The following is a 26,298-nucleotide window of genomic DNA, read 5'->3' as shown; positions in this document are numbered from 1 at the left end:
TTTGTACGTGCACTAGGCCAGGACAAGAGATGTCTAATCGACTAAGAAGGATGAAAAAGTCCCGTCCTCAAGGTCTTGCAGTTTGAAGTTAAGCTCGATCGAAAAAAATAGAGGCTCGTATACTGCAAAAGCCTGCATCGTGGTTTTCACGGATGTCACGTGCTGCAGACCCCCCCCCCCCCCCCCCCCCCCCCAGTGCACGACGACAAGACACGACATCCCCCCCACGAATCCAGCCGTCTATCTGCTGTTCCAACCGCTGGGTCTCGGCAACACTGTTAAACCGCGCCTTCTCGGAGTTTATTACCAAACTCTGCATATTGCACATTTTTGTGTGTGTGCTTGTTTCAATTAAGCTATGCCAGCGATTCTTACGAGCAATGTTAATTGCACCATTACATGTACGTGTTCTTGGTATTCTTCCTTCTTAGTTTGCAGTTCACACCCAGGCATTGTAACGTATTTACCTGGAGTTCTCGGGAGCTTCTGCCAGTTAAAGGGCTGCGTGGGATTTCAAACGCAGACCTTGAAATGCTGAATTGAGGCTCTGCTGTATACAGCTGCTCACTGGTCTGCGCCGCGTTACTGAGCGTCATGCGTTTCTCGTTATTGTTAATTATTATTATTCAGATAAACAGTAAACACCCGCGTTCCTTATTTCCACAAAACTGTGTTTTGCTAATAATCTACTCACTCGTTTAACTCAATAGTTTAACAAACTGCTCTATAGCTTTACCCATTGAGTTTCAGTTCACTGCGTTTTTAGTGGGGTCCGGCAGTTAATCTACCAAGACAAACACCATTCGCCCAAAACAGCATTCCTTATAGCTATTAACAAACAAATAATACGCTATGATAAAAAAGGGTCGTCGTTTTAATGGAGTCCGCCAGGGGGAGACAAAGGATCGGTGACTATCGTTTCTGTCCCAGTCAGTGATCCCGGGGCAGCCGTGCAGTTGCGCTTTTGTGCGCATTACTGATAACGCTGCTAGAAACCTTCGCATCACGGAAATATAATTATTTACTTACTAAAAATCAGTAAATCAATACACTGCGCATTTAACTTAATAAGGGGAACATTACACTAATTCAATTTATTACCGAGATTAAACGCCTGTACCTGCAAGATATATCATTTTCTTTATTAAAATGTGTATTATTATTAATAATAATAATAATAATAATAATAATAATAATAATAATAATAATAATAATGAAATAGCGTTTTGCATTTACAAACAAAAAAAAAGTTATTTATTTTTTATAAGTGCCAAAACCGCAATCCCACAGTGACGTTTTGATCAAATTATAGGGGTCTCCCTAACCATGACCGGACTAGCGCTAGGACCCAGCGAACTGCACACTCGGCAGGGAGCGGGAGTGCTGGAGTGTGTCTGGACCCCCCTCCCCGCCCTCCCCCCAGAGAAACGGGCAGGAGGGGCTTGCTCTTAAACAGATGGGCACGGCGAGGAGGGATCGAAGACGCCAGTTTCACTCGAACCAGTGCGGGCGGCAGCGTGAAAGCTTTATCCGCCCTTCTGTAATAACCCCGAATTATTCACCGTTTACACAGCTTCTCATACCCAATACCACTCTTGCTGTTGAACGCTAAGCGATTGTAACTGGACCCGGCCCACCTTAAAAAATACAGCAACAGAGAATCAGAGCGAGAGAGAGAGAGAGAGGAGAGACTGGCTTATCGGGTGCCCATCTGCCGCTGTCGTTGGACATTGGACTGGGAATTTGCATTGTCGGAAGAACACCCACCAAAATACACATCGCTGTTCATTTTTTTTTTTTTTTTTTATTATTATTATTTTTTAGGTTAGCTTGGGAAAAAAAATACATACTGATTTTTACCCAAGACTGATATCCCTTTTTTGTGCCACTATGCCCGGGTTTGATTACAAGTTTTTGGAGAAGCCCAAGCGGCGGTTTCAGTGCCCGCTGTGCAGCAAGGCGCTGAGGGATCCGGTGCAGGTTTCCACCTGCGGACACCGGTTCTGTGATACCTGCCTGCAAGAATTCCTAAGGTAAGATTCTCACCTGAGCGCGCACTGCTAGGCTGCAGTGATGCATATTGCGATCAGAGGCAATTTATACCCTATATATATATATATATATATATATATATATATATATATATATATATATATATAACCTTAGCAATACAACGTCGTGTCCTATCACTAGAACTGTGTTAAGTCAATGTAAATCTATTCTTATACTTACAGGAGACTTTGTGTTTATTCTCTCAGCAGTACTACTCATGTCCTCTAAAGACTAGGGGGACAGTACTTGTGTGTGTGTGTGTGTGTGTGTTTTTCGTTTCCTATAAAAAGTGTACCGTGTAAAGCTGTATTGAGTGGAGCGGCGCTGCCGGAGAGCATTGCTGATGCTGCGGTGTCTGGTAGCCGGCTCGGTCGTGTTTCTCGATGCGCAGAGCTGCTCGTCTCCTCGGCCTCTCCCAGCTCTTGAGTGTTCGCGCAATGGCCGTTCCAATGTGCAAGGCAGTAAAGCTGGGATTGTTTGCTGTGCGAGTCTGACCCAGGAGACCTTCAGACGGGTGGGGGGTGCTTCGCTTCCAGGAAAGGTGTGTCTCAGTGTGGTCTAGGCCACCTGCTGCAGGTTACCCGTAGCGATGAAAGGCATCTTTTGAAACGAAGGCGTACCTGATCACACACCCCGTGTGCATCTCATTATCCACACCAATGCGTTTCATTCATTTACAAAATAACGAAAAAGTGGCCGAAGGTAAGCATCTGTAAGAGGAGGACAGGGTTGATTTCTAATTCGTGTTCCATCTTGGAACTTCTTCCAAAAGAACGAGTCCCGGATGGTAGCTTGTGATGTGAATGACCTAACCTGTGTAGTTTTAGAAGCTAATGTACAATATAGAGGAATAAACGGATACATAGGCTGCCTGCAGTTTAAATAAACGAAAAGCAGACTGTTACATTATTAACGATGCAGTAAATCACATCTCCAGCACATTCATAGATTTTAAATAGAGATTCATTATAGTGGTTACCATTGGCAGCGAAAACCTAGAAGTACCTGCACTGTTTGTTTTCAAGCACACTTTCCCGCCTAGACAAAGGTATGTTAAACACACCGAAGCGTGTGTGTATCTCTCTCTGGCTCTCTATATAGAAGACATGTAATGTACACACATTCTTATCCACAGCGACACCCAACAAGAGTAGCCAGAAACAAACAAACAAACAAATAAAGCCGTATGTTACCAGAGCTCCACTGAGCAGTGCAGGGTTTCATTCTGTGTTGTATTGCTTCATTTTGCACTATGCGCCTTGTTTGTGGTGCTGCTGTGTGTGTGTGAAAGAAATGAAGTCACTCTGAGCTACCAATCCTGTTGAACATAGGGGGGTTGCAAATGCTGTTTCCCAGTCACTCCATTCTAATGTAAATGCATTGACCCCCACCCCCCCACTCTGTTAAACAATTCTAGGGACATTCCTGCCTAAGAGCACCAGAAGGGATAACTGCAAAGACACCAAGTTCTTGCATAACATTCAGTTACTTCCAGAGCCTTGTAAACAGTGCTGTTGTAAAAGCGTTCTAATACTGTAAAAGCACAGGCAGTGGGGTTGGGTCTTGTACCTGTCCTTGATCTCTATTGAGTACAGTATCCCTGTTTGAATCCTGTCTCTGTGTCATACTGCCCCAGCCTGCCCTGAGGGACCCCAGTTCTGTAGGGAGTAAAAGGGACAGTGCAGGGTCTTTGTTTTTGCTTGAAAACCCCTGTCTTTGTGTGGTTGTTTTGCAGTGCAGTTGCCTGCAGTAATTGAGGTCCAGTGTGAAGGTCCTGAATTCGTATAATTATCTCCACAGTGACTGCTACAATGTACTTCTTTTGTTTTACACTGCAAACATGTCGCTGGTTTTTTCCATCGTGTTTTCATCGTGCTGTTGTGCGAATACATGCAAATGGTGCCAGAATACATGCAAATACTGGCTGAACCCTTTTTAATCAGAGGGTACTGACTTCTCCCATCGGTTTCACATATTCAAATGATCCCCAGCTAATCGTCTCAGGGACGTTGCTCTGTCCAGGAGCTCTGTAAAAATTTGCTGTAACTCAATTGCGTCAGATCTGTGGGGAGCTGGAATTCTACAAGCAGGATCGTTTAAAAGTGACTGGTCTGTACTGGGTGTGCTGTAGCTTTAAATCCACAAACTGTCTCAACTGATGAGTGACACGCGGCATGCGTTCTATTTCAAGAGCTAAAAATAGTACCGTGGCCACAATTTCCATTTCCCATTACATACAGCATGCTGCGTTCTCCATTGCATGTGGCATGCTGCGTTCTCCATTGCATGTGGCATGCTGCGTTCTCCATTGCGTGCGGCATGCTGCGTTCTCCATTGCGTGCAGCGGTCTCATCCCATGTCAAATAAAGACATTTCTGTCCCAACTGAGCCCTGTTATAAACCTGTGAAATGAAATACCGAGTTACTGATTAACAGCATTTCGTTCATGTTTTGAAATGATTGTGCCTGTTGTGCTGGCAGACTCAACTCCATAGTTGACAGTACCATTCAATGCTCTCGTTTTTAGGTCTTTAGTGTTTGGTTTTTACCACCACAAAGCCGCAGTGAACTGATTCTTAGAAACCCTCCAAGGGTAAAGCCAGAGCACAATACCTCCACTTGTTAAGATTTGAATGGTGAAATCTCCGGGCTTTCTGTGGGGGTAGCTGTCATGCTTTCAAGGACAACTGGAACCCCTTTTCAGCTGTACTGTTCTCTTGAAATAATAAACACAGCGCTAGTGTTAAGATAGGAGAATGCACAGTACCCCTTCTCCCCCATCGCCCGAACAGAAGGACTTTGCTTCAAAGAAAGGTCTATGTAGGTCTGAGCATCAGCATGCGTTTGTCCACGCTGGTGTGAAATCCTTTGTTCTGCGGGTGTGGGTGCATTGAGAACGAGCAGCTTCGCACAGCTGTGGGGATCAGCCCTGGAACGGGTAGGACACGATGTGAAATAGCGACGCAGCTGAGAGCCTTAAAACAGAAAGAGCCGTGCTTTGTGAACAAAAGTTCTAAAAGCACCATGCTTGCTAGCTCTTACCCACTCCTCTCTCCACGGAGTGCTGTCACTTTGGCAGCTTCCTAATTCACTGAGCTGCATCGCGGGGGGGACAGTGGTCAAAACCGTCACTCCATTAACCTTGCGAAAGTGGCGCAACTCTGAACTCCATTCAGTGAAAAGATCATACACTGAAGTGTCAGTCCTGATCAACAGCCGTGGCAGCTAATCAAACCAGTGCTTGTCAGTAAAGGGTTAAACAGCTTCCTCTTGGAATAGCTAAAGTGAAGGCGTTTTATTTGATCAGCTGCACTTAATCGTGTACCAGGGGAGTCAGCACCACAGAGGGAATGGCATGCAGCTGCTTAGCCCCCGTGCCGCTGTCTTGAGCTGCATCGTCCCCTCATGAATGATCCTGCTGGAGCTGGCAGGCTGTTCACGTGGCAGCCAGGACACAGCTGCACAGGGCAGGGAGAGGGCGACTCTGGGAGAGGAGCTGTCTCTCCTGCCAGGGCTTGAACCGAGAGCGATGCGTTCGGGCTTGCTAGTGGGCTGGGCTGTGACGCAGGGGAATGGTGTGTTTTTTTTGTACAGTACCTGGAAAAAGTTACACTGGATGGTTTGCAGATTGCCGGCCGTTTTTGTTGTTTGAAATGTACGTCAAAAAAGGACTATGAGTTTAAGCGGTGAAGTCAGTCGGTGGGTGTAGTTTTCTAATGACTAGGTGCTACATCACAAACAAGGATAGGGTTATTCCAGCATGCTGAAAATCTGGAAAGAGAAATATTGACTGGTTTAGAAGTCAATATTGGAGCTGTATGGCCTAAAATGAATTTTGAACATGATTAAGCTGTATAGCTTCCTTATCGACTAGCCTACAACTAGGTAAGCAGGGAGAGCTGTATGTTTTTTCTCTGACAGCATTTGGTGTGTCTCAAATGACAACACAATGTAGTTCTATAGGTATTTGCCCGCTCTGTAGCCCGTGGCACCAGTATAGATTGTTACTGTGTTTAGGTCTGTCTGTTTCATTTGTACAATTCGATCTCATTGGGCATGTAGAGAATAGGTTAGAGAAATGCGCTCTGCTTTGTTAAACCAGCTGAAAAAGAATACCCCATTTTCACAGGCAGTAAACTTCGAGTTTATAATGGGGGGAGTGATGTAAGCATTTAGAAGAATAAAGGGTGGATTGAAGTTAATTGAGAGGAGATAAAGGCTCTGTCACTGTCTCGATTGTACAGGGAATCCCCACACATCCCCCTCGCTGTCCATTAAAGGAAAATGAATGGACTTCTGTCACAAGAGTCCCATTGTGTGTTTTATGTCTTGAAGTTATCTGAGTGGGGGCTCTCTGGCCTGTGAGTAAGCAAAAGGACCTGTTTGGAGGAAAAGCGTTTCCTCTGAAGATGAATTATCTGCTGGGGGTGTCCTGCCCTGAGCTCAAGCCAAGTGGTTCTGGCAGCGCTGGAGAGAGAACACAAACAGAAAATACTAGACCACCGTTTAGATTGCACGAGGGTGTCCACGGCTGCAGTTCGCTTTCACCTTGTACTATCACTTCAGGGGCTGTTTGTCTAGTTACTTATAATCCTAGTGGAAGTGCTCACTTCCCCTCCGTTGAGGTGGTGCCGGGACTGCCTTGATGCAGTTATACCCTGGGAATGACTGCAGCATCCTGCCCGGGCGGGGTGGGGGTTACAGGGGCTCATGAGCTTGTCTCGCCCGACCCTCGCATCCTCACATCCTCAGATTTGGGGATTGACCTCCCTGTTTGTTCAGAGGCAATGATTAAGTGGCTCGCGGGTCTTTTCTTGTATGTGTTCTCTTCGCAAAGGGTTTGCAAGTTTGCTTTGACTGGCTGGTTCAATCTCCCTGATTCTTCACTAATACTCGAGGAAGCAAAGTTAAGGCAGATAAGCATATTAAGGGTATCTTTCTATTTTTTTTTTTAAATAACGCTCTTCTGATTTAGTGTTTTGTAGTCCTGGATAAATTCTCCAATTCCTTGGCTCTTGCACAGTGTTTTTATTTCAAAAGCTTGGTGAGACTGCCCTTGACCATGTCCTTCGAGTCTGTACACAGATGCCACTTTGAGCCAAGTTGACATTTATTGTTTGGGTTCTTTTATTTTTTTTCTAACCTGAAACCAGGGTCGGGGTCAGTTCGTGTTCTTCAATCCCAGTTCCTTTATAAAATCAATCCCTCCCGTTCCAGTTCCCTTTTGATCAGTTCCAACACGTCGTTGATCAAAATTGCGATGAGCAGTATTCTGTTAAATGACAACAGTTGAAGACGCGGTTTGTTAGTCAATTGAATTGGCTTCAGACAAAAGCATTTGAACAAGCCCAAGAGCTATGTCTCTAAAATATCAATTCAAATGATACGAATTGGGAATTGATTTTAAAAAGCATTTTCTTTTGTTTTTTTCAGTGTAGTTCTGTATTGTTTTTGTCGTAGTATTGAGTGGTGGAGTGTGATTTCTAGAGGTTTTGGAACACTGGGCACATGTTGCTTCTTGCCGTCGTTTTCTGCAGGATTCAACACCCATGGAATGCCTCTTGAACGCTCCTGTGTTTAGAAGCACGTTGCAAGATAAGCAGCGAGGCGAAGGATATGTGCATATGCATCGATGCCTGCGTCTGGAAGGGATCGCCTACATGACTCTGGCCTCCCTGTAGCCCTGCTTGTTTTGTAGCCCGGCCAAAAAAGTCTTCATTTGTTTTTTTGGAACTGGGGAAAATCCAGTCTAGCATGCCTTTCCATCACTCTAAATGTCATTTAGATGATTAATTACAGCGGCAGCGGCAACAAATCTGCCCCGCAACTTTTTGCTTGGGGTGCTTTCGTGTCCATCAAAGGCGTGTGTGTGTGTGTCTGTGTGTTGGAATTGAGGCAGGCAGAAAGCAAGTCATTGATCATTGATTAGGAAGGGAACGAACTGACATTATTGTGATCTTCCCCCAGCCCGCCCCCTCCTCCCTGTGCCGAGGTCATGGAGAGGGAAGGGTTAAATTCCTGCGGGCCAGTCGGTCCTGGGATTCCCAATCAGGATGCTACGGCAACGCAGCGGTTGTAATGTTTGGGCAGTTAGGAATTGGCGCAAGCATGTGTATAGTATTGCTGCACACGATCTTCAGTGGAGTCCTGCATCCTGATCAGGTTCTTATGAAGTCTAAGGATTTTCTAGTTTCTAGTTACTGATCCAGGTGTGGTGTGTATCCAGGTGCGATGTTTAGTGTTGGGAGGTTCTGTATTCAAGTTCTGCTGCTCACTTTGTGTTTCTTTCCCTTCTGTTCCACTCTGCTGCAAACCTGCGATGTAATTTCAGGTAATGTAAGCAGCCCATGCCACATCCATCAGCCTTACCTGAGTGTGGCAGAACAAGAAAAACAGTCCTGTGCGCGAGAGTTTCGAGTGATGCCTTTATCAGTGTGATCGGTTTTCTTAAAAATAAAGGCATCAGTCGTAACGTTCATCTTCATAACTGTGTTTCTTGTAGTTTTAAAGTCATTCTGAGCTACATTTTGAGGTGTGTGTGTGTTTGTGTGGGTGGGTGATTGTTTGTTTGTGTGTGCCCTTTTGTGTCTGACGAAGAAAACAAAAAGAAAGTGTGTTCCAGCTGAACAAGCCTGAACTTGTCTCTTTCCGGAGAGGCTTTCTGTGCTGTGATTGAAACTTTACACAAGTGAAAAGGATTTTGAACCCCTCAGAGGAGAACAAAAGAAACCATTTCAGCTGTGCTTCACGGCACTTTCAGCCTGCCCTCGGGTATGCATATCTGTTTCTACAATATATGAACCACTTCTAAACTGCTCTGGTTTCTATGTTTACAGGCAGTTGCCCTGGGAGTTGCAAGAGTCATCCATAACTATAAAGGAAAACCTAATAATAAGATATAGAAAGTACTAGAACAGAACATAGAGAATGTTCTTCAATTCAATGTTCTTTTTTCAATTCAGTCCTTCTGACATTTAAAGAAATTGGAGACCCTTCCATTGAGGGGAGTGGGGTGGGGGGGTTAGGAGTTGGTTGATAATTTGTTAATTAAACTGCATTATACAGAATAACAGCAGATTATCAAATTGCACAAGTGACAGCTTCAAAGGAACACCCAGGTGACCAGCATCTGTATCAGTGAAGTAGCTGGGACAGCTGGGGCTATACAGTGACCCTCCCCCACCTCTGCACCATCACCCAGGCATGCAGGGAAGCCCTGGCCAGGAAGGAGAGCAGCTGTCTGGGTGTGAGAGAGGAAGAGGGGGCTCTCAATACGGAAGGCTACCTGTCACAGTTTTTCTAGAGAGATGAGTGGGGAGAGCAGGTGTGGAAGCACAGGGAGATCAACTGAAACGCCACAGTAGTGTGCGTTTATCAGTGTAGAGCAGCAATCCTGCTTAACAGAGTAGCACAGTTTTTAATTATATACTTAAAAAAAAAAAAATACAAGTGACTTGACCGTTCCGACGCATGCCAAACCACAGCAGGGGGTTACAAAGGGATGACTCAGTGTGAAATGCAGAAGCAAAATGCATGATCATCGGTTACACGCTCCCCCTGAGTATCTGAGCATCAGCAGCAATGCAAGCGGCTGTCAGATAAACCAGATCAGCAAGGCAGGTGGAAGAGGGCAGCCTCGTTAATCACCTTGATAAGTGGCTGTGCTGCTGTATAAAGAGCAGGGACTCCGGGCGAGGGAGGGAGGGAGGGCTGGGTGCAGGGTTTGGGGTTAGTGGTTAGGGATGGGCTGTGGCAGAACAGGATCAAGCAGCCCCTTGTTTAGCAGAGGTGAAGTGATTCATTCCTTAATGTGTATTAACTGTTTTTCAGTGTTTATCAGCCCAAGGGCTGGTCGGGTTTTCAATTTCAGTTCACCGCTCGCAGAAAAGCCTTTCCAGCCCCATTCCTTTCCTCATCTCTGAACAGGAGGAGCCTCCAGCAGCATTTCCCACTTCCCTTTTAATCAAAAGCATGGCAACATCATGAGGTTCAGGTCAGCGTGGGGGGTGCAAACGAACAAGATGCGATGCTGTTTGATTCATAGTGTGCTCCTGTCCCATAGAGCCGCTAGTCTGATATCTCTACTAGGTCACTTGGTCAGCAAGCTTGCAGCAGCTTTTTAAACAGAGCGGATTAACACAAAGGTCAGCCTGTCTGTGTGTTCCCACAGCGCTCAGCAGACTAGAGGCTGAGTAATGTTTTATATGCTGTTTCATTAGGTCTCTATAGCAATTCGAGACCGCCTAGAGCATAGAATAATACAGTTTATTATGGTTTAAGAAAGAATTTTAGTTGAATTTATAACAATAATGTATTTATGTCAGAGCAATTGTCTGCTTTGTGCATCAACTTCTCCTCAAGGTCAAAAATAAGTTGCTCAAGGAAAAACGTGCAACAATGACTGATGTTATCTGGGATTTGCTTCTGTCGCTGTGATTCCCACATCTGTCTCTATTAGTCTGCGAGGGAAGGCTGTTATTCCAGTTCTCACTTCCCTGTTTGAATTACAGGATCATCCCCGTGGCACTTGGTGTGTGTTGTGTGAACTGATTTCCCTTTCCTGGTCCTTCCAGTTTCTCAACGCTCCCTTATCCGTGGTGGTGCTCTTTCTCGACGCTCCCTTATCTGTTATTGTGTAACCGGGTGGAGGCTGGGTGTGATATATAGGTGCAACATTCTAGAATGCAGTCTGCCTGAATTTAGTAACCTGTATAGCTGCTGCATTTGCAAATAGAATTTGGGATTGCCTGAAATAATGGCAGTCGCTATACAAAAAACCCTGTCTGTGTGTTAAATGATGTCCTGGTTATTGGAGTTGAGTCCAGGTCCTGGAACGCCTGCGGGCAACGCTGTGTCTGTTGATTGCCCAATAATAACCACATTACGCAGGAAAAGAAATGGTGCTCTAGGGGTCCCTGAGATGAAAAGACAGAAAACAATCTGTTTCCATTGTTCCAGGTCCTGCAACAAATAACAAACACAATAGGCCTGTAGCCATGCATGAGAAAACGAGAAAGAAGGGCTTGAATTTACAAGAGCGCCTTTACAAGACCACGGGCAGGCTAGGACCAGCAGGCAAAAACAAAAGAGCTCTTTCAACTTGAGAGACGTTGGAGAAGTTTTCCATTCTCCTGAATAATAACCCCACGCGTGACTCAGGAAAAAGGAGATGGGCTTTGTCTAGGACACTACAATCTAAAGAAAATCCACAGGAGAGATGTCCCCGGGCGCTTTCAGATTCGACAGGGCTGTGTTGCGAGTCTCCGGCACTCTGAGAGGACGGGCAGGGCGGTGTTCACCTGGAGGGTGACTTTGAGGGCAGGGCCATGGAAAACCTACGAAGAGCAGAGCAGCCACTTCCTAGTGTCGGTGGAAGAGCATCTTGGAGAGAGAGAGAGAGAGGAGTGGGATTGATCTGGCCAGACTTTGATTTGAATTTGCAAAGAATGTACAAGACGACGTTTGTGGGGGTGTTTTGAAGGTGCTGGATTGTGAGCCATCAAAGTGTAGAAAGACTCCTGACGTTTGTGTGGTGTGCTCTCGCTCTCAATCTCTCTCTTTCTGATGATGACTAATGAGCACACTCACTCTGGGCGTTGTGTTGTCTAGAAGTAAACATCTGCCTTGTTTAATTATTATTTATATAGGTTGTGGAACAGGTGGCAGAACTGGAAAGTTGACAAAGTGAACTGGCTAACCATAAAGAATGTTATTTTATCCGTCACATTTATCTTTATTGCGTGTGCTATTATTTTTTTTTAAATGACCTGTTTGAGAAGTGTGGGAGTGATGAGGAGTGAGAAACACAGGTTTTGCAGTCAATGCCACCGCTGGTCTTATCCATCTGACTACTGTCTGCGAGAGAGAGAGAGAATGATACTGATCTGCATGTTTGCAGAACAGGACCTGTGAACCAGACCTGGGGTCAAATGTAATTATAATTACAATTAATTTAGAATTCTTCCAATTGTAATCTACCCCTGGCCTGCTGTGAGCAATGCCTTCCAGAAAACGCCTGTGCCCGATGAATCGAAGCCGCGATTTGAAATGTGCCAGCGCGCTTGGTGTTGCTACTCCTACTCAGAATGAGCTGGCTTTTTAATCTGAAACTGTTCTCTGTAATCACACCCAAACCTGGACCCGCATGAGGGAGCCCGCCCCCTGACGGAATGGATAAACCACAGAAATGTTACAGAAATAAACCCCGTCCCAGACCGGCAAGGCTGAGAACTGAAGTTCTGAATTAAACACAGCTGGATTGTGTTGTATTGTAACACAGAAATGAGTTTCTCGCGTCTTCACTGGAGTGAAAGGCTGGAAGTATGTATTTTCACCAAAATACACGGATGCATATTTTTGTTTCTGTTATTATTCTGGCACCCAGATTCTGGTCCGTAGCGAGTGGGGGGGCTACAGTTCCTTTTAAATCCAGGCCTCTAGTTACCGAGCAACCCTCACTCTGAGCCCTGTGTCTGAGGGCCTCTATTGTTATCTCGGGAGCAGACGGTTCCCTCAGGTTACCAGAGGGAATTTCTTTTTCTATAGTTCCAGATCCTGTAACAAATAAAAACACAACAGACCTGTAACAATGCATGTGAAAAACGAGAAATAAGGATTCCAGCTTACAAGAGGGCCTTTACAAAACAGGGGGCAGGCTAGGACCAGCGAACAAACCTCAAAATAAAGAGGAGGTTTCTTTCATTGAACTCGGCGAGACGTTTCCATTCACCAAGCACCACGTTTTGAGTGACGGATATTTTTATAACCCGCTTCTAGTCAAGCAGTCGCCGGAGGGGGAGGGATCTTTTTTTTTTTTATAGCTGAATGAATTATTTTTGTACTGCTTTTTTTTTCTGGCTGAATTGACTGCTGGCTGTATAAAGGTCTTCTCTCCTAACAAGGCTAGATTGAGTGGCTTTGGAACTCTTCGCATTCTTGCTTAGACTCTGCATTGGGAGCACAGTGCCTCACAGGGTGTGTGTGTGTGTAAATGTTTTATGATTGTAAATATGAAACAGAAGTATCTTAATTTCACCTGGAGAGGACCGCAACGAAGACTGCAGTCTTTCCCAAGGCAATTCCAGTGAGCAGTCACAGCGGATTCAGATAACAAATCACTAAACTGGGCAGTGGGTAGGGCTGCCACCTGTCCCTGCTTTCCTGAATCGTCCTGGTTTTGAGGAAGGTGTCCCAGGATTTCAGTATGCCATCCCGGGACACTAAAAGATCTTCTTTTTTTTAATTTTCTGCTTCCACGCCCATGTAGATAAGATTAGTACAGTACAGGTGTAGCAATGTAAGATGAACACAAGTTAAACAAAGCAAGATAGAATATTACAAGCAGTAAAGCTCTTGAACTAGTCTGTCTTCCAGCACGTCCTCCCTGCGCAAGGAAACCTCTCATTCTGGTACTGCATCATAAAAAATTCATAGCACTAGTGATTTGCACAGAGCGAGAAAGGTTAGTCTGGGACTGGGTTGAGCATGTCTGTCTCTATTCCATTCATTTCAATTTGAACGTCCTGTGCTTGGAGGAAAGCGTTGTGCGTTGTGAAATGAAGCGTGTAGAGAGCTCTGTGTTCAAGAACGAGCCAGTCCAGCAGATGCGTGCTAATGAAGGAGGCGTGATTTTATAAGAAGTAATTCATGTCTGACGGAGCCCGTTGGGGAGAATGAAAGACGGGGAAATTTGCATTGAACCCCAGTTCTTTTCAAAACCAGGAAATCTGTTTTGAGAGTTACAGATTTCAGATTTGTTCACTTCTGGGCTGACCGCTTGAAAATGTTAAATAGAGCTGCTGTGACCAGGGACCCAGGCCAGCACCTCCAGCATTGCTCTTACCTTGTGAAACCGACTCAGTGAAACTGCTCTGCTGTTCAGTGTTTGAAGTAAATTGATTCCTACGCCAAGGCTGCGAAACGACAGTGTCTTGTAATATGGAATATTCCAGTCCGCGGAGAAGCAGTAGCGGCTGCCTTTTTTATTCATCCCCGTTTTATAATCGGAGAAACCAGTTCTACAGTGAAAGGGCCAAGTGTACAGTTTAATGAACCCAGTGTAGCGTATACAGTGTACGCAGTGTTTGTGACGCTTCTGCAGAGTTTCTAATGTACATGCATGATAATCAAAGAAACCACTCTCTCGAAACAAAGGGAGCATGCATGCTGCAGCTGGGTTTATTTGCCGAACATGTTTTCAAGGGTGCATGCTGGGTTTGCAGTTTTCTGATAAGCACCAGTGTTACTGTAGTTCATAGGTGGCGTAGCGAGCCAGTGAATGTAGGCAAGGCTGTTGACCTGGGTAAAGGGCAGTGAATATGCTACTGTACTCAGTGGGCAGTAGGCGCTCCAGCAGTAGGGTTTAGCTGCATGTCACTCAGCAGTATGTCGTGGATGGAGATGATAATAACAGTGTTTAGCTGGTCTGTGGACAGAGCGTTTCAGATGTTGATTGCCATGGTGGCGCCAAGTGCAATGCCTCAATTAGCCCTCCTGTGAATCTTCACTGTGCAGGACTGTGTTATTTAATTTAACCTCTTTTAAATGTGACTGACACTTTGGCTTCTTTCTCAGATAACCTGCTAAGACATAGTGTACAATAACCCTAAACAAAGCTCTCCTGTTGTTCTAGATTCCCCGTGCAGGAGTCTGGTAGCACTCCTACTTTGCAGACCTGTCTAATTCTGTTCAGTCCCAGCAGGGTAGACTCTTGTGTTCTCTTTGATCCTCTGAGCTGCAGCTCTGAGAGAATTCCGACATCCCTGTTTACCATCCGCAATACAGGCATCATCAGTGCATTGCATCCTACTGTCTGAGCTGGGTAAAAGGATCGCTGCCTTAACATCCACATTCACAACTAACATACCTACATGGAACGCACTTCCCTGTGTGCCTCTCCAGTGTTAGAGCCGTTTACCCAGGCTTCCAGGACTAACATCCTGGCTAGCAGGCTACCTGCTTAATTAATGTGGCCCGCCCTGATCAAGGTGATCCCCTTCTGCTCAAGTCATGCTGCTTTCCCACCTCTGCCCTGCTGCTGTGCGATCCCCCGTCTCTCCAGAGGAGCCTTTAGACCAGGCTTTGCTCTACCAGTGTTAATCCTCAGAAGGGGTCATTCCTTGCTGAATTGCTAGTATCAATGCTTGAACAGAATCTAGACCTAATTCTGTCCTGTTCATGGAAGTGGGGGGTGGGGGGGGATCGCTGTCTGATCTCTGCCGTTGCTACTAGTGTAACACAGCCAGCTTGTAGCGGGGGTGCAGTGTGTGGGTCGCGTGCTGATTAGTGTTGAGACGCTGAGCTAGCAGCCCCAGCCTCCAGGCCATTTGGTAACAAGCAGCTGAGAGGCAGCAGGTCATTGAGCTTCCAGAGCACAGTGCGCTCCCCCGACCGGCAGGCAGTGTGAGAACTTTCTCACCTCTAATGGGTCAGCTGCAGCTTTTAGCGCATCTGGTCAAGGAAACAACACCTTTGTGCTTTCAGGACCCTGTTTAGTTTATACTTTGAGCTCAGAGGCAGAGTAACGTGACTCTGTTTAAACAACACCTCTCCGGCTTTATTTCAGATAACAAGCTCCTAATCGTGCCCCTGATTAAACGACAGCTGAGCATCCCCAGCTCTGAGGCCTCCAGCTTTCTCTTGCAGGGCATCCCAGCTCCTGCAGAATTACAGGCAATCCCACCGGATTCCATTGCAGAGCGCAGCGGGTGAATGAGACTTTGCTTGCAGAAAGCTCAAACAGCCTAAATGTTGTTGCTCATTGTGATCAAATAAAAAATAAATATATTTTTCGACACCATAGCCCACTTGGACACGCTGCTGTATTTTGCGGATTTGCTATGACTGGAATGGAGCGTTGTGACTGCGGCTGTGTGTTCACTGATTAGCAGCACTAAGCAGATTTGGTTCAATCTGGCCCAGATAATTAATGCAATTGCAGACCATATGATTTGAGTCTTTGTCAGACAAGGACAATTAGGAGACATTTCCATCCAATTAGAGCTCGGGCTCGGGCTGCTGTCCTGTCAAGAGCTGCACAGCCCTGAAGTGACACGCGTTCCCCAGCTGTGGGGAGGCACTGGCATGGAAAGCAAAGGGTGGAAGTGTGCACCCGAGAGCCCTGTAGGAATGCACTGACAGCCTTGGCAGTGGATGGGGAGCCCTTGAAGAATGACCAGATGTTTGAAATTACACCATAACAGAGAGAGAGCCCCTATGAATGACCCAGACTGGTCTGTAAGATAAGCCCATAACCTCTCTCCAGGTAGTCCTGTTCGTTCCTTGAGATTAGAAAGTGGCGCATTAACCAGGCAACAAATGGCAAGTTAGTGGAGACACAGTACTCCTTGCAGCTACACAAAGTGCCAATGACACTTCCTTTTTATTTTTTAACCTTTGGAAATCGCTCAAGGGAAGAAAAGAAACCGTCTATTTATTTCTTTTATAAATGGCTTGCTTAATAATAAAACTCTGTAATTGCGGGAATCAATCCTCGGAGAGGAGGGGAAAGGGCAAAAACATAAAAGCCAGTGGCCTGGAAAATCCATGAAGTCATGATTTAGGAAGAGAGTGGGCACTGAGGACGTCTGTAGCTCGGAGCCCCATGGAAAGACTTTGAATAATCCAATTCAAACTCAAACCCTTTCCCCTCCCAGTCTTTCAGTTCTGATTTGCTCTGGTGTGCCGCCACTGCATCGGGAATCCTCTGTTTCTGTTGGCGCACTTCGCTGCGTCGATCCCTTTAAAAACCACCGCGGCAGTTAGTGTGTGGCCCTCGCTAACCAGGTGAGATGCAGGAGGAGGATGAAACTGGATTGGTGTTGCTTGGTTGTGGACAGATCATAGTGCATCAACAAATCACCTGGTAGAATTGACATGTGATGGAGCACTGATTTGTGGTTCGCAGTGAAGTTCTGCAGTGGCTTGTGTGCTGCTCATCTCTGTGTGTTACTTGGAGTGTATATGGCAGTATTCTTGAAGTTATTAATCTCCCTTGGGAAACAGCAGAAAATCTTAAGTCAGTTACAGTGTGTCTATCTAGCTCTATATATATATTTTTTTTTTCAACCTGCTCTATATATAATATATAAATCTTTCCCACTTGCTATCTATCTATCTATCTATCTATCTATCTATCTATCTATCTATCTATCTATCTATCTATCTATCTATATCTATATATATATATATATATATATATATATATATATATATATATATAGATAGATAGATAGATAGATATTGTTTCCACCTGCTGTGTCTAGTTTCAGGATAGTAAAGCTAGCGTGCTTACCTTTCAGATGTGTAATAATGTATCTGAGTTCTGTGCACTTCCAGTTTGACCCCTAACATGGTGTTTTCCTGTTTCATTCACAGTGAAGGAGTGTTTAAATGTCCAGAAGACCAGCTGCCCCTCGATTATGCGAAGGTAAGAAACGAGACGAAGCCCTCTTCAGACCTTTACATATTCATCAGTTCAGTTCATCATTTCTGTGGCCCTGCTTTTAATCAATAAATGGGTCGATGTCGCGGTATACGCTAGGGCTGACGGGGACGTCCTTCCTCGTATTATTAACCTTTTCACTGGGCTCGGCACTGCATGCTGAAAACTCCACTGCTGGATTGCTCGGTTACGAAGGAAATGAAAATAAAGTCGCCGAAAAGGGGGCTGAACATGTCAACCTCCTGGACCCACACCCCGTGCCTCGTTGCCTTGTCGACTCGTTCTTCTCCGAGGCAGTTTGACGTTGTCCCTGCTCCTGAAGCTCGCTCCCCTTCGTGCTGCAGGCACTACGTCGTTCCCCACAGTTCTGGTAATTGTAATAATGAGATCGCTCTGGGAGTAGGTCTTCCCTGCAGTTTCGAGGTTGTGGAGATATTGCACGTCCATTATTGAATTATTTCTAGTTCCCCGTTCAGCCCTCTAAAATAAATACACAGGCACATAGCATGATTTTCACTGGACTGAGCTCTTTGTGTCTTAAGTATAATCGTCTTTTCATAGCCTGTGCGAGGCTAGATTTAAAACAAACAAACAAACAAACTCGTTTGCGGCTAGATTTATCTTAACAGCTAAAATCTTAAAAGGCATTCTAAGCTTCCATTAGAGAGAAGTAAAAAAACCCACAAGGGCATTAGGCTTATCTGTTAACATAAACTTGGCTGCAGTTGTGCTAAGGGTTGTATAAGAGCATTCAGTGTGTGAGTGAGTGTATTATTATCTCCGGTGACATGCTGGCAAGGCTGAGCCAGTAAGCAGCTCCTCAGAATGGACTCCATATTTTAAGCCTCCTTTAATTAGAACTTAGTAGAACATGTTGGTCTCTTCTCAAATGGCAACAGCCCTTATTTCGGTGAAACCGATCCTTTAAAACAAGGGTGCCTGTTTAATACGTATGTGTGTGTGTGTTTTATACAGAGCGCTTTCATTGCACCTTGCAAAGGGGGGTGCTAGTATGTGTGGAACGGTGCTGAAACACTGAAATCAAAGGCTTTCAAACTCAACTGCATTTCTAAATAGTTTGTTATATATAAAATATGCCTATTACTGTACTGTAATTGCTATGCCAACAACCTTTACAATTCAATACAAAAAGTAAAGTCTATTCACTTTCTTTTTATTTTTAATTTTCTTTAGCCTTCCCCCTTCCTTTTGTCCTGCAGGCGCGTCCAAGAGCCACTTGATTAAACATAATGCCCTCTTTCTTTAGCCCTCAGTCACGGCACTGACTCACTAAATTTGCCCTCCTGTTTTCACTGCCTTCAACCCTCTTGTGTTTTGTAAGCCTCGCTCAAGACATTCAGACTCGGAAAGCATCTTCTTTCTTCTTTTCTTCAAACCCAGCTGATGTTTTGATGTCTGCAGCAGTTGGGACAATTCCCTTTCTGTTTGGCTAGTTCTTGCCATTTAAAAAGCGGTGAGGGGGGGTCTGGTTCCTGTCAGGAGGGTCCTGGGAGAGCAGGATCAGGGATAAGGAGTTTGGGGTCTGGGAGAGGAGAGCTTTTGATTCGCAGAACTCGGGCAGTCTGTGATTTTATTATTTCTTTACCACAAGTCCACGTGGAGCCCCTTGACCGTGTGAGCGTTGCCGTGGATTGAAGGGCAGGGGTGCTGCTCCATGGTTCCTTATCCCCTTCTCTAACTCCAGTGTGTGCTTCTTACCCCTGCAGATCTACCCTGACCCTGAGCTGGAGCAGCAGATCCTGTGTCTCCTGATCCGTTGTATCCACAGCGAGGAGGGCTGCCGCTGGTCTGGACAGATGAAACAGCTGCAGGTAAGGAGGACTCTCACTCTTCTGCATCAGCGCTCCTGTTCACTCTGGAGCACACTGTTAGCTGGCCTTATCAGTACACTATGAATACACTGAGGCAGACTGATTTGTAACAAGGCAGGCGGCGAACTGTATGTTCACGTTCCTCTTCTCTCTCGTGACCAGTCCCACTTTTCGACGTGTGCGTTCAACGTGATCCCGTGCCCCAACCACTGCCCGATCAAGCTGACGAGGCGGGACCTCCCGGACCACCTGCAGTACGACTGTCCCAAACGCCAGCTCAGGTGCGAGTTTTGTGGCAATGAGTTCACTGGAGAGGCTTACGAGGTGAGTGGCTGGGTTACTGAGGTGTATTGATAGAGCTCTGAGAGGAAGCTTGCATAGCCACAGCCCTGTTGTCAATTCCCCCTCATTCACAAAAAAACAGCCTAGCTTTAAAAATAGGGCACACTCACTTACTCTTACTTTCCAAGTGGCAGTTTTTAGGCTGCACACTGTAATTAGACACAGCGGTGGTGTTCTGTTTTCTCTACAGTGTAATCACAGCTGTACTGACAAGAATAACCTTTTTTATTCTGGTTATACCCCTTCTAAATGTTAACCACAGTATCTGTGCAGCTTTCCCATAGTTTTAACTGTGCTGTTGCCATAGTGTATCATGTTGTTGTTTTTGTGTGCGCTTTACTGTTGCGCTCTGTGCTTTGCAATGCTTACCGAGGCTTCCCCATGCTTTCACTGTGCTTTATCACACTTTACTGTGCTTTTGCTAAGGGGCACTTTTATACATGAAATTGGCAATAGGCAAAACTCTGCTTATAAAAAGAAACACATGCAATCTACAGTATATCAGGTGCATTGGGTTTGTTTAGGATATAGTCACCTATTTCTAGCAGTTCTATCTATAAAATATATTTCTCTTTTCTCAATATATACCTCCATCCATTCCAGATTTCCTTAGCCCCAGGCTGTCCTCAAGCGTCTCAGTTTAATGAAAAGGTTCAGCTGTCCTGTAACCCTCGACATGTAGAATGTGTTTTCTTTTAGAAAAAGGTGGAGTCACATGCTTTTGATGGCACATTTTCAGTTTTAATTACGAAGAGCCTGGGGTCACTCGGCATGGATAATGCTACAATATATTTGTATTGCATCAAAAACAGAGATGTAAATAAGACTCCTATTGCATAGCAGTTTCACCCAGTCCAGGTTTTCATACATGCCCGATCACCCCCAGTGTGTCTGATTTAGACTCCTAGTAAAACCAGGAATGGATCAAACTTCTGTGCAAAGAGGGTGTTCTGTCCATCCCTGTGGAATGTTTCTCTCGAGTTGAGATCTAAGCCCCTCCCTCCCTCTTCAGAATCACCAGGGGATCTGTCCTCAGGAGAGCGTGTACTGTGAGAATAAGTGTGGGGCTCGGATGATGCGCAGACTGCTGGCCCAGCACTGTCTCAGCGACTGCCCCAAGCGCACCCAGCCCTGCAAGTACTGCGGCAAGGAGTTTGTATTCGACACCATCCAGGTAAGGTCAAATAGGAGTGTATTACTATAAAGAACGTGCTGAGGTTCCCTTCCCATATATATTCTGTAATATTAACACACATGCACGGAAGACTGTGATATACCTCCCAGGTTCTGTTTGTTCATTGTGCTTTATAGCAAGCAGAGGGCTGTTGGAAAACAAACCGGTCATATGATGCAGCACATGCCGCTTGATCATTATCCAGCCTTTCCTCTATCGGTGGATGACTTGTCAGAGTGATTTAAGGGTTTAGTGTTCATTCACTTTCTTTATGAAGAGACCCCTTCTATTGCTTACACTATAGACAAGAGTGGCAACAAGCCCAGAGAACAGGGAGGGGGGAGGGTAAAGAAATAAAGAAAAGCAGCATTCAGGGTCTCTGCCAGGGCTCCTGTCCACTGGGGTAGCTTTCTAACGGTCCTCTGTCTTGCATTCGCTGGCACACTTTCAGCAGCACCTGTGCTGGCTCTGAATGCTTTACACAGAGTCGCACTGCCTTTTACACTAAACTCGCTGCCAGTCGCCCCAAGTCATTCAGCGCAAGGCATCACTGGCAGGGCTACAGGGAAAGGGAAGGGCTGATTTCTTCCATCAACTTCCTTGGGGAGGAAACTGTTCTGAACCCAGAGAATTGCTTGTGGGTTCATTCTTTTCTTAGATTAACTCTTTGTTTTGCTTGCAACTCGGCTGATATTTTCTTGGTTGTTTCATTTTGTAATAATTTGTGTTTGTCATCCACAGAGCCATCAGTACCATTGTCCCCGGTTCCCAGTTCAGTGCCCGAACCAGTGCGGAGCCCCCAACATCGCCCGCGAGGATCTCGGCACTCACATGAAGGACAGCTGTGGCAGCGCCCTGGTGCTGTGCCCCTTTAAAGATGCTGGCTGCAAACACAGGGTAAGCATGGCTCTGAGCCATCCCACCCTCTCAATAATAAAAGCTGTCCAGGGTTCCAGAGCCGACTGCACGCTGGTAAAGGTTCAGATCCAGAGGGTTGACTTGAGAGTCTTTAATAACCTTCTGAGTTGTTTCTCTCGTTTTTGTAGCATCGCCAGGTTTCGTGGCGCAAAAGGCTTGGATAAGTAGAGACCATTATCAGTGACTCAAAGACATGACTTTGCTTTAGTACTTGCGTGTATGTAATACAGTGATCTAGCCATTAATCACTTGGCTCCCTCTACCCGTGCTAATGATGCCTACGGCAATTGGCATCATGCTAGTTCCTTGATATGTCGTTCCTTAGCGTCTAACAGGTTCCTATTTTTGTCGTGTCCCCCCCCCCCCCCCCCCCCCCCCCCCCCCCCCCCCCCCCTTTCCTTTCATCGCAGTGTCCCAAGGTGGGACTGAGCAGGCACGTGGATGAATCCATGAAGGTCCACCTGTCCATGATGTGCAGCCTGGTGAGCCGGCAGCGCCTGGAGATTTTGGACCTGCGGAGGGAGGTGGAGGAGCTGTCCGTGAGCCACGACGGAGTCCTGATCTGGAAGATAGCGGACTATTCCCGGAAACTGCAGGAGGTCAAGACACGGAACAACTTTGAGTTCTTCAGCCCGCCCTTCTACACCCACAAGTACGGCTACAAGCTGCAGGTGTCAACCTTCCTTAACGGGAACGGCAGCGGGGAAGGCACCCACCTCTCCATCTACATCCGAGTCCTGCCTGGGGAGTACGACAACCTCCTGGAGTGGCCCTTCTCCTACAAGGTGACCTTCTCGCTCCTGGACCAGAGCGACCCATCCCTGTCTAAGCCCCAGCACATCACGGAGACCTTCAACCCCGACCCCAGCTGGAAGAACTTCCAAAAGCCCCCGAGCACCAGGAACTCCCTGGACGAGAGCATGCTGGGCTTCGGGTACCCCAAGTTCATCTCTCACGAAGAGATCAAGAAGAGGAACTACATCCGGGACAATTCCATCTTCCTCAAAGCTTCCATAGAAATCCCCCAGAAGATCATTGCATGAGAGTTTGTGTTGCATTTCAGGAAGGACTATCTGTGATGAGACACGGGAGCCCTCCCAGGATGTTAATCCAAACCCTTATAGGCAGGTGAGCCTGTTTGCAGAGCTCTGAGTGGCAGCAGAAGAGGCAGATTTGTATGCTGGTTCTGTACCTCAAAAGATCCTACATCAGTGTCCTCCAAACTGATCCACCTAGACTTGAAGCTCTAGGCTCCAGTTTCTGGATATTGATGAGCTGAGTTTGTTTGTTTACAGAGACCAGCTTACTGGAGGAGGAGTGTGGCAGTCACAGGGAACTGGTGTGTGTTTGATATTTACTGGAAACACTTCTAGATTCTACAGTGCCCACAGTTGTGCTGCTGTTTTCTGTTCATGCCAGTACAAAAAAAGTAATGTGCATTGGAACAGGGCGGTGGAAAAAATATGGTTAATTTTTTTTTTTTTTTAAACAGTGGTCCACTCTTCATTTTGATGTTGTCTGGATATATTTTATGCAGTTGGAGCTTATTGAACAGAATAGAAGGAGCAATGATAAAACATCTGAATACTCTAGTTAGTGAACATACATACATACATACATACATACATACATACATACATACATATACATACAGGGAAACACAAGCACACACAGACAGAGCCATGTCAGGCATGGAAGTCCAAAGGGGTGCTTTTTATACATTGGACAAAGACACTGAAAACAAAACGGCCAAGTATTAGACAGTAATGTATCATCAGTACATGGTTTAGATTAACATACAAAATGTGAGCAGGTCAAAGATACGTCATTTACATTTGAAATGTGTGTGTGTGTGTATAAAACATGAGATAATAGGTGCTATTGTAAGATAATATGGTTCTGTTGGGATAACAATATCATAACAAACCACAGCTGCCTCTCTGCTGTCTAGTCCTCAGAAAGCTGGTGTGAAATAAGCCATGAAACATCCCGCAGGGGCTGGGGAACGTGCCGTTTCCAGATTCACGTGCGTCTTTAATGAGCAGGGACAGGATTCTGAAAGGGAGACGCAGGACAATTAATAATGTTGAGCGTCCAGCAGTCCCGGGACCTGTAAACTGCATTAGTTGCTTTTCCAAGCACGGACTGAAATACATTGCTGTGGTTCTTGCAGCCTATCGGCGAGGTGAATTTACAGACAGAGTGATGGAAGAAGTCCTAATCAACTGGCAAAAATTTGAACTGTATAAGCAAATAGAGTAACACGTTAATATAATTCTATATATGTGTGTGTATGTGTGCGTGTATACATATAAACTGATGTATATAAGTTAAAGCACACTTTCTCTACTGTTTTTATCATAGTAAACATTTTACAGCAATTGAGAACAATGAAGATTTTTTGTAGCCATATTTTTCAAAACTGAAGTAAGTGGTTTCTATGGGTAGAAGTTTTATACAAAAAACATCTTAAAAAGGGAAGGGGGGGGGGGGGTGATATTTTACAGAGCATTTTGTTTCTAATTTTTGTTGTGTGTTTTGTTTTTTTGTTTAAAGATCTCTCCTGTATTATTTCTCCTTGTGAATTGTATTTATTCGTAAGGCTATGCTGTTGATTTAGAATGATGAATTGGTTATGATCGGTTGAATGGCGATTGCTTGTCAAACCTGTTGTTTTGAAATAAAATATTACTCCAGAAGTTTGCTGTGTGGCTTGCTTGTGTAACACGGGGAGTAAGCAGGGAGGGAGAAGGGGTATTGAAGTTTCACACACAGCCACTTGTAAATCACAGTACCTCCTTTCACGTGCTTCCATTGCAAGAACAAAGCTGTGTAAACAATCCAATTTCGCAATTTAAACTTTTTGGAGGGATAAAAAGAACCAATCTGCCAACCAGGCATGTGCATTAAATGGAATGTACTGCCGAGTCTGTGTGTTTTTTTTTTTTTTTTTTGCATACACAGAGAGACAGACATCCACTAACAGTGATCTCCCAGGTGAAATCCCTGCCTCTCTGCACGCTGGCTGTCCATGCCCTCCCCCAGCAGCGCAGGAACACAGCGTCAGTGTAACGGACTGAGGCACCAGTATTTGACAGAACCTTGCTAATGACTTTCCTGGGTAATGTGCAGACAGACCCTTATTGGTCAAACGGCTTTTGGAGCGCAAAGCTGTCATCTCAGCACTTTTCATTTGAACTCTTCTGAAGAATCGCACAGATCCTGGCTTTGATGCATGCCCTGTGTATCGCTGGCAGTTTTAACAGCCATGTGAGGGTTGACCCAGTCCTCATTTCTCACCCGTTCATTTTGAAATTCTTGTTTATCTATTTAAAAGATTTCCACAGGGGAATCCCGCCAGGAAGATGGTCTTTTTCCAAAGAGGTACAAGACCAGATTGAAAGTAAGGTGAGGTTTAAAATCGTTTTGAATATAAAATAGATGGTCAGACTACAAACGCATGCCTTCTGAAACACTGTAAAACTGTACTGTAGTTTGCATTTAAAGCATGGATTATTTGAATTTAATCAAATGCAATGCAGGTTGTGACGTCAATCTATCATCCAGCAAAGCACACCAAAATGATATTCTTATCGTTATAAATGTATTCACTCATTTATCTGCACACTTTGTGTTTTTTTAATATTCCAAAGCGCTGCGTACTTCATGGAACTGCAGATAGTAATTAGCTGGCTGCTGGAGTTTGAGGGAAATCATTTTCAATTCAGTCTTTGTATTTATTTTTAGCAGATTTGCACAAAACAAGCCGGGCATGGTGACTACAATGTGGGTCTGTTTAGTTCCGTGTAGGACTGTGTGAGGACCCTTCAAAAGCCACCTGGCTTCCTCAGGACTGATAATCGCTGTTCCTCTGAATAGGATGGATTTCCTCAGCGGTAAATAGAGCGAGGCACAGCGATTTGCTGGGATCGCAGGTGAATGGATTTGCGGTGTGTTGAAATAAGCGTCTGAATTAAAGATCATGCATGAACACGTGTGCAGAATGCAATGCGAGGTGAACAGCAAAATGACTGCCTGCCGAATTCCAGCGCCGCTATCAGTATGATACAAAGGACATGGAAAAGTTGAACAATCCTGCAGTCATTTTTGTTCAAAGAAATTCCTTCTGTGCTCCGTGCATCCCGTACAGAATCCGAGCATCACTCCTGGAATTCTGGAGCACGGCGTGCATAAAATCCTTCCTTATCCTTGTGCAGGCCTGGCATAGTCCTTGGTTTCACGGTCTTGCATGTCTTCCCAGATCTTTGCGTGCTGTATCTACAGGGTGATTAGAAAGTAAGTTCACCCCAACACAATGTTTACAGTGCACTGAAATCTAAGCCCAGTGTAACAGCTCTGTTTTTTTCTCTGGGGATACAGAGCGCTACAGGATCAAAGTGAGGTGTCTCTGTGCTGGATTTACGAGTGGCTGCTGCACAGTAACTCTGTCTGCCGTACACTGAGAGGGCACCTGGCACAGCAGTAGGGGAGCTGCAGAAAGCAGTGTGGTGCTGGGGTTCTGCTGTCTGGGTAAATAG

General features: G+C 45.4%; 1 protein-coding gene across 1 annotated transcript; it reads left to right on the top strand.

The window, feature by feature from the left end:
* Window positions 1-1,405: 1,405 nt before the first annotated feature.
* Window positions 1,406-24,459, top strand: traf4a (tnf receptor-associated factor 4a). The gene is made up of 7 exons (XM_041241396.1): window positions 1,406-2,033; window positions 17,428-17,479; window positions 19,222-19,326; window positions 19,489-19,650; window positions 20,681-20,842; window positions 21,584-21,739; window positions 22,171-24,459. The coding sequence occupies exons 1-7, from the start codon at window positions 1,891-1,893 to the stop codon at window positions 22,801-22,803; spliced, it is 1,413 nt and encodes a 470-aa protein (XP_041097330.1). The 5' UTR covers window positions 1,406-1,890; the 3' UTR covers window positions 22,804-24,459.
* The last annotated feature ends 1,839 nt before the right edge of the window (window positions 24,460-26,298 follow it).

This window comes from Polyodon spathula, unplaced genomic scaffold (genome assembly GCF_017654505.1).
Source record: "Polyodon spathula isolate WHYD16114869_AA unplaced genomic scaffold, ASM1765450v1 scaffolds_766, whole genome shotgun sequence".
Classification (NCBI taxonomy): Eukaryota; Metazoa; Chordata; class Actinopteri; order Acipenseriformes; family Polyodontidae; genus Polyodon; species Polyodon spathula.
The sequence above is the reverse complement of the archived record's forward strand: the minus strand, read 5'-3'. Positions and strand labels throughout refer to the sequence as shown.

What these genes read in the sequence shown, in the direction of transcription:
- traf4a (XM_041241396.1), top strand. Translation starts at nt 1,891, where the DNA reads ATGCCCGGGTTTGATTACAAGTTTTTGGAGAAGCCCAAGCGGCGGTTT. An exon ending in TGCCCCTCGATTATGCGAAG is followed by an intron (nt 17,480 to 19,221) that starts GTAAGAAACGAG and finishes TTACCCCTGCAG; the next exon opens with ATCTACCCTGACCCTGAGCT. An exon ending in TTGTATTCGACACCATCCAG is followed by an intron (nt 20,843 to 21,583) that starts GTAAGGTCAAAT and finishes TGTCATCCACAG; the next exon opens with AGCCATCAGTACCATTGTCC.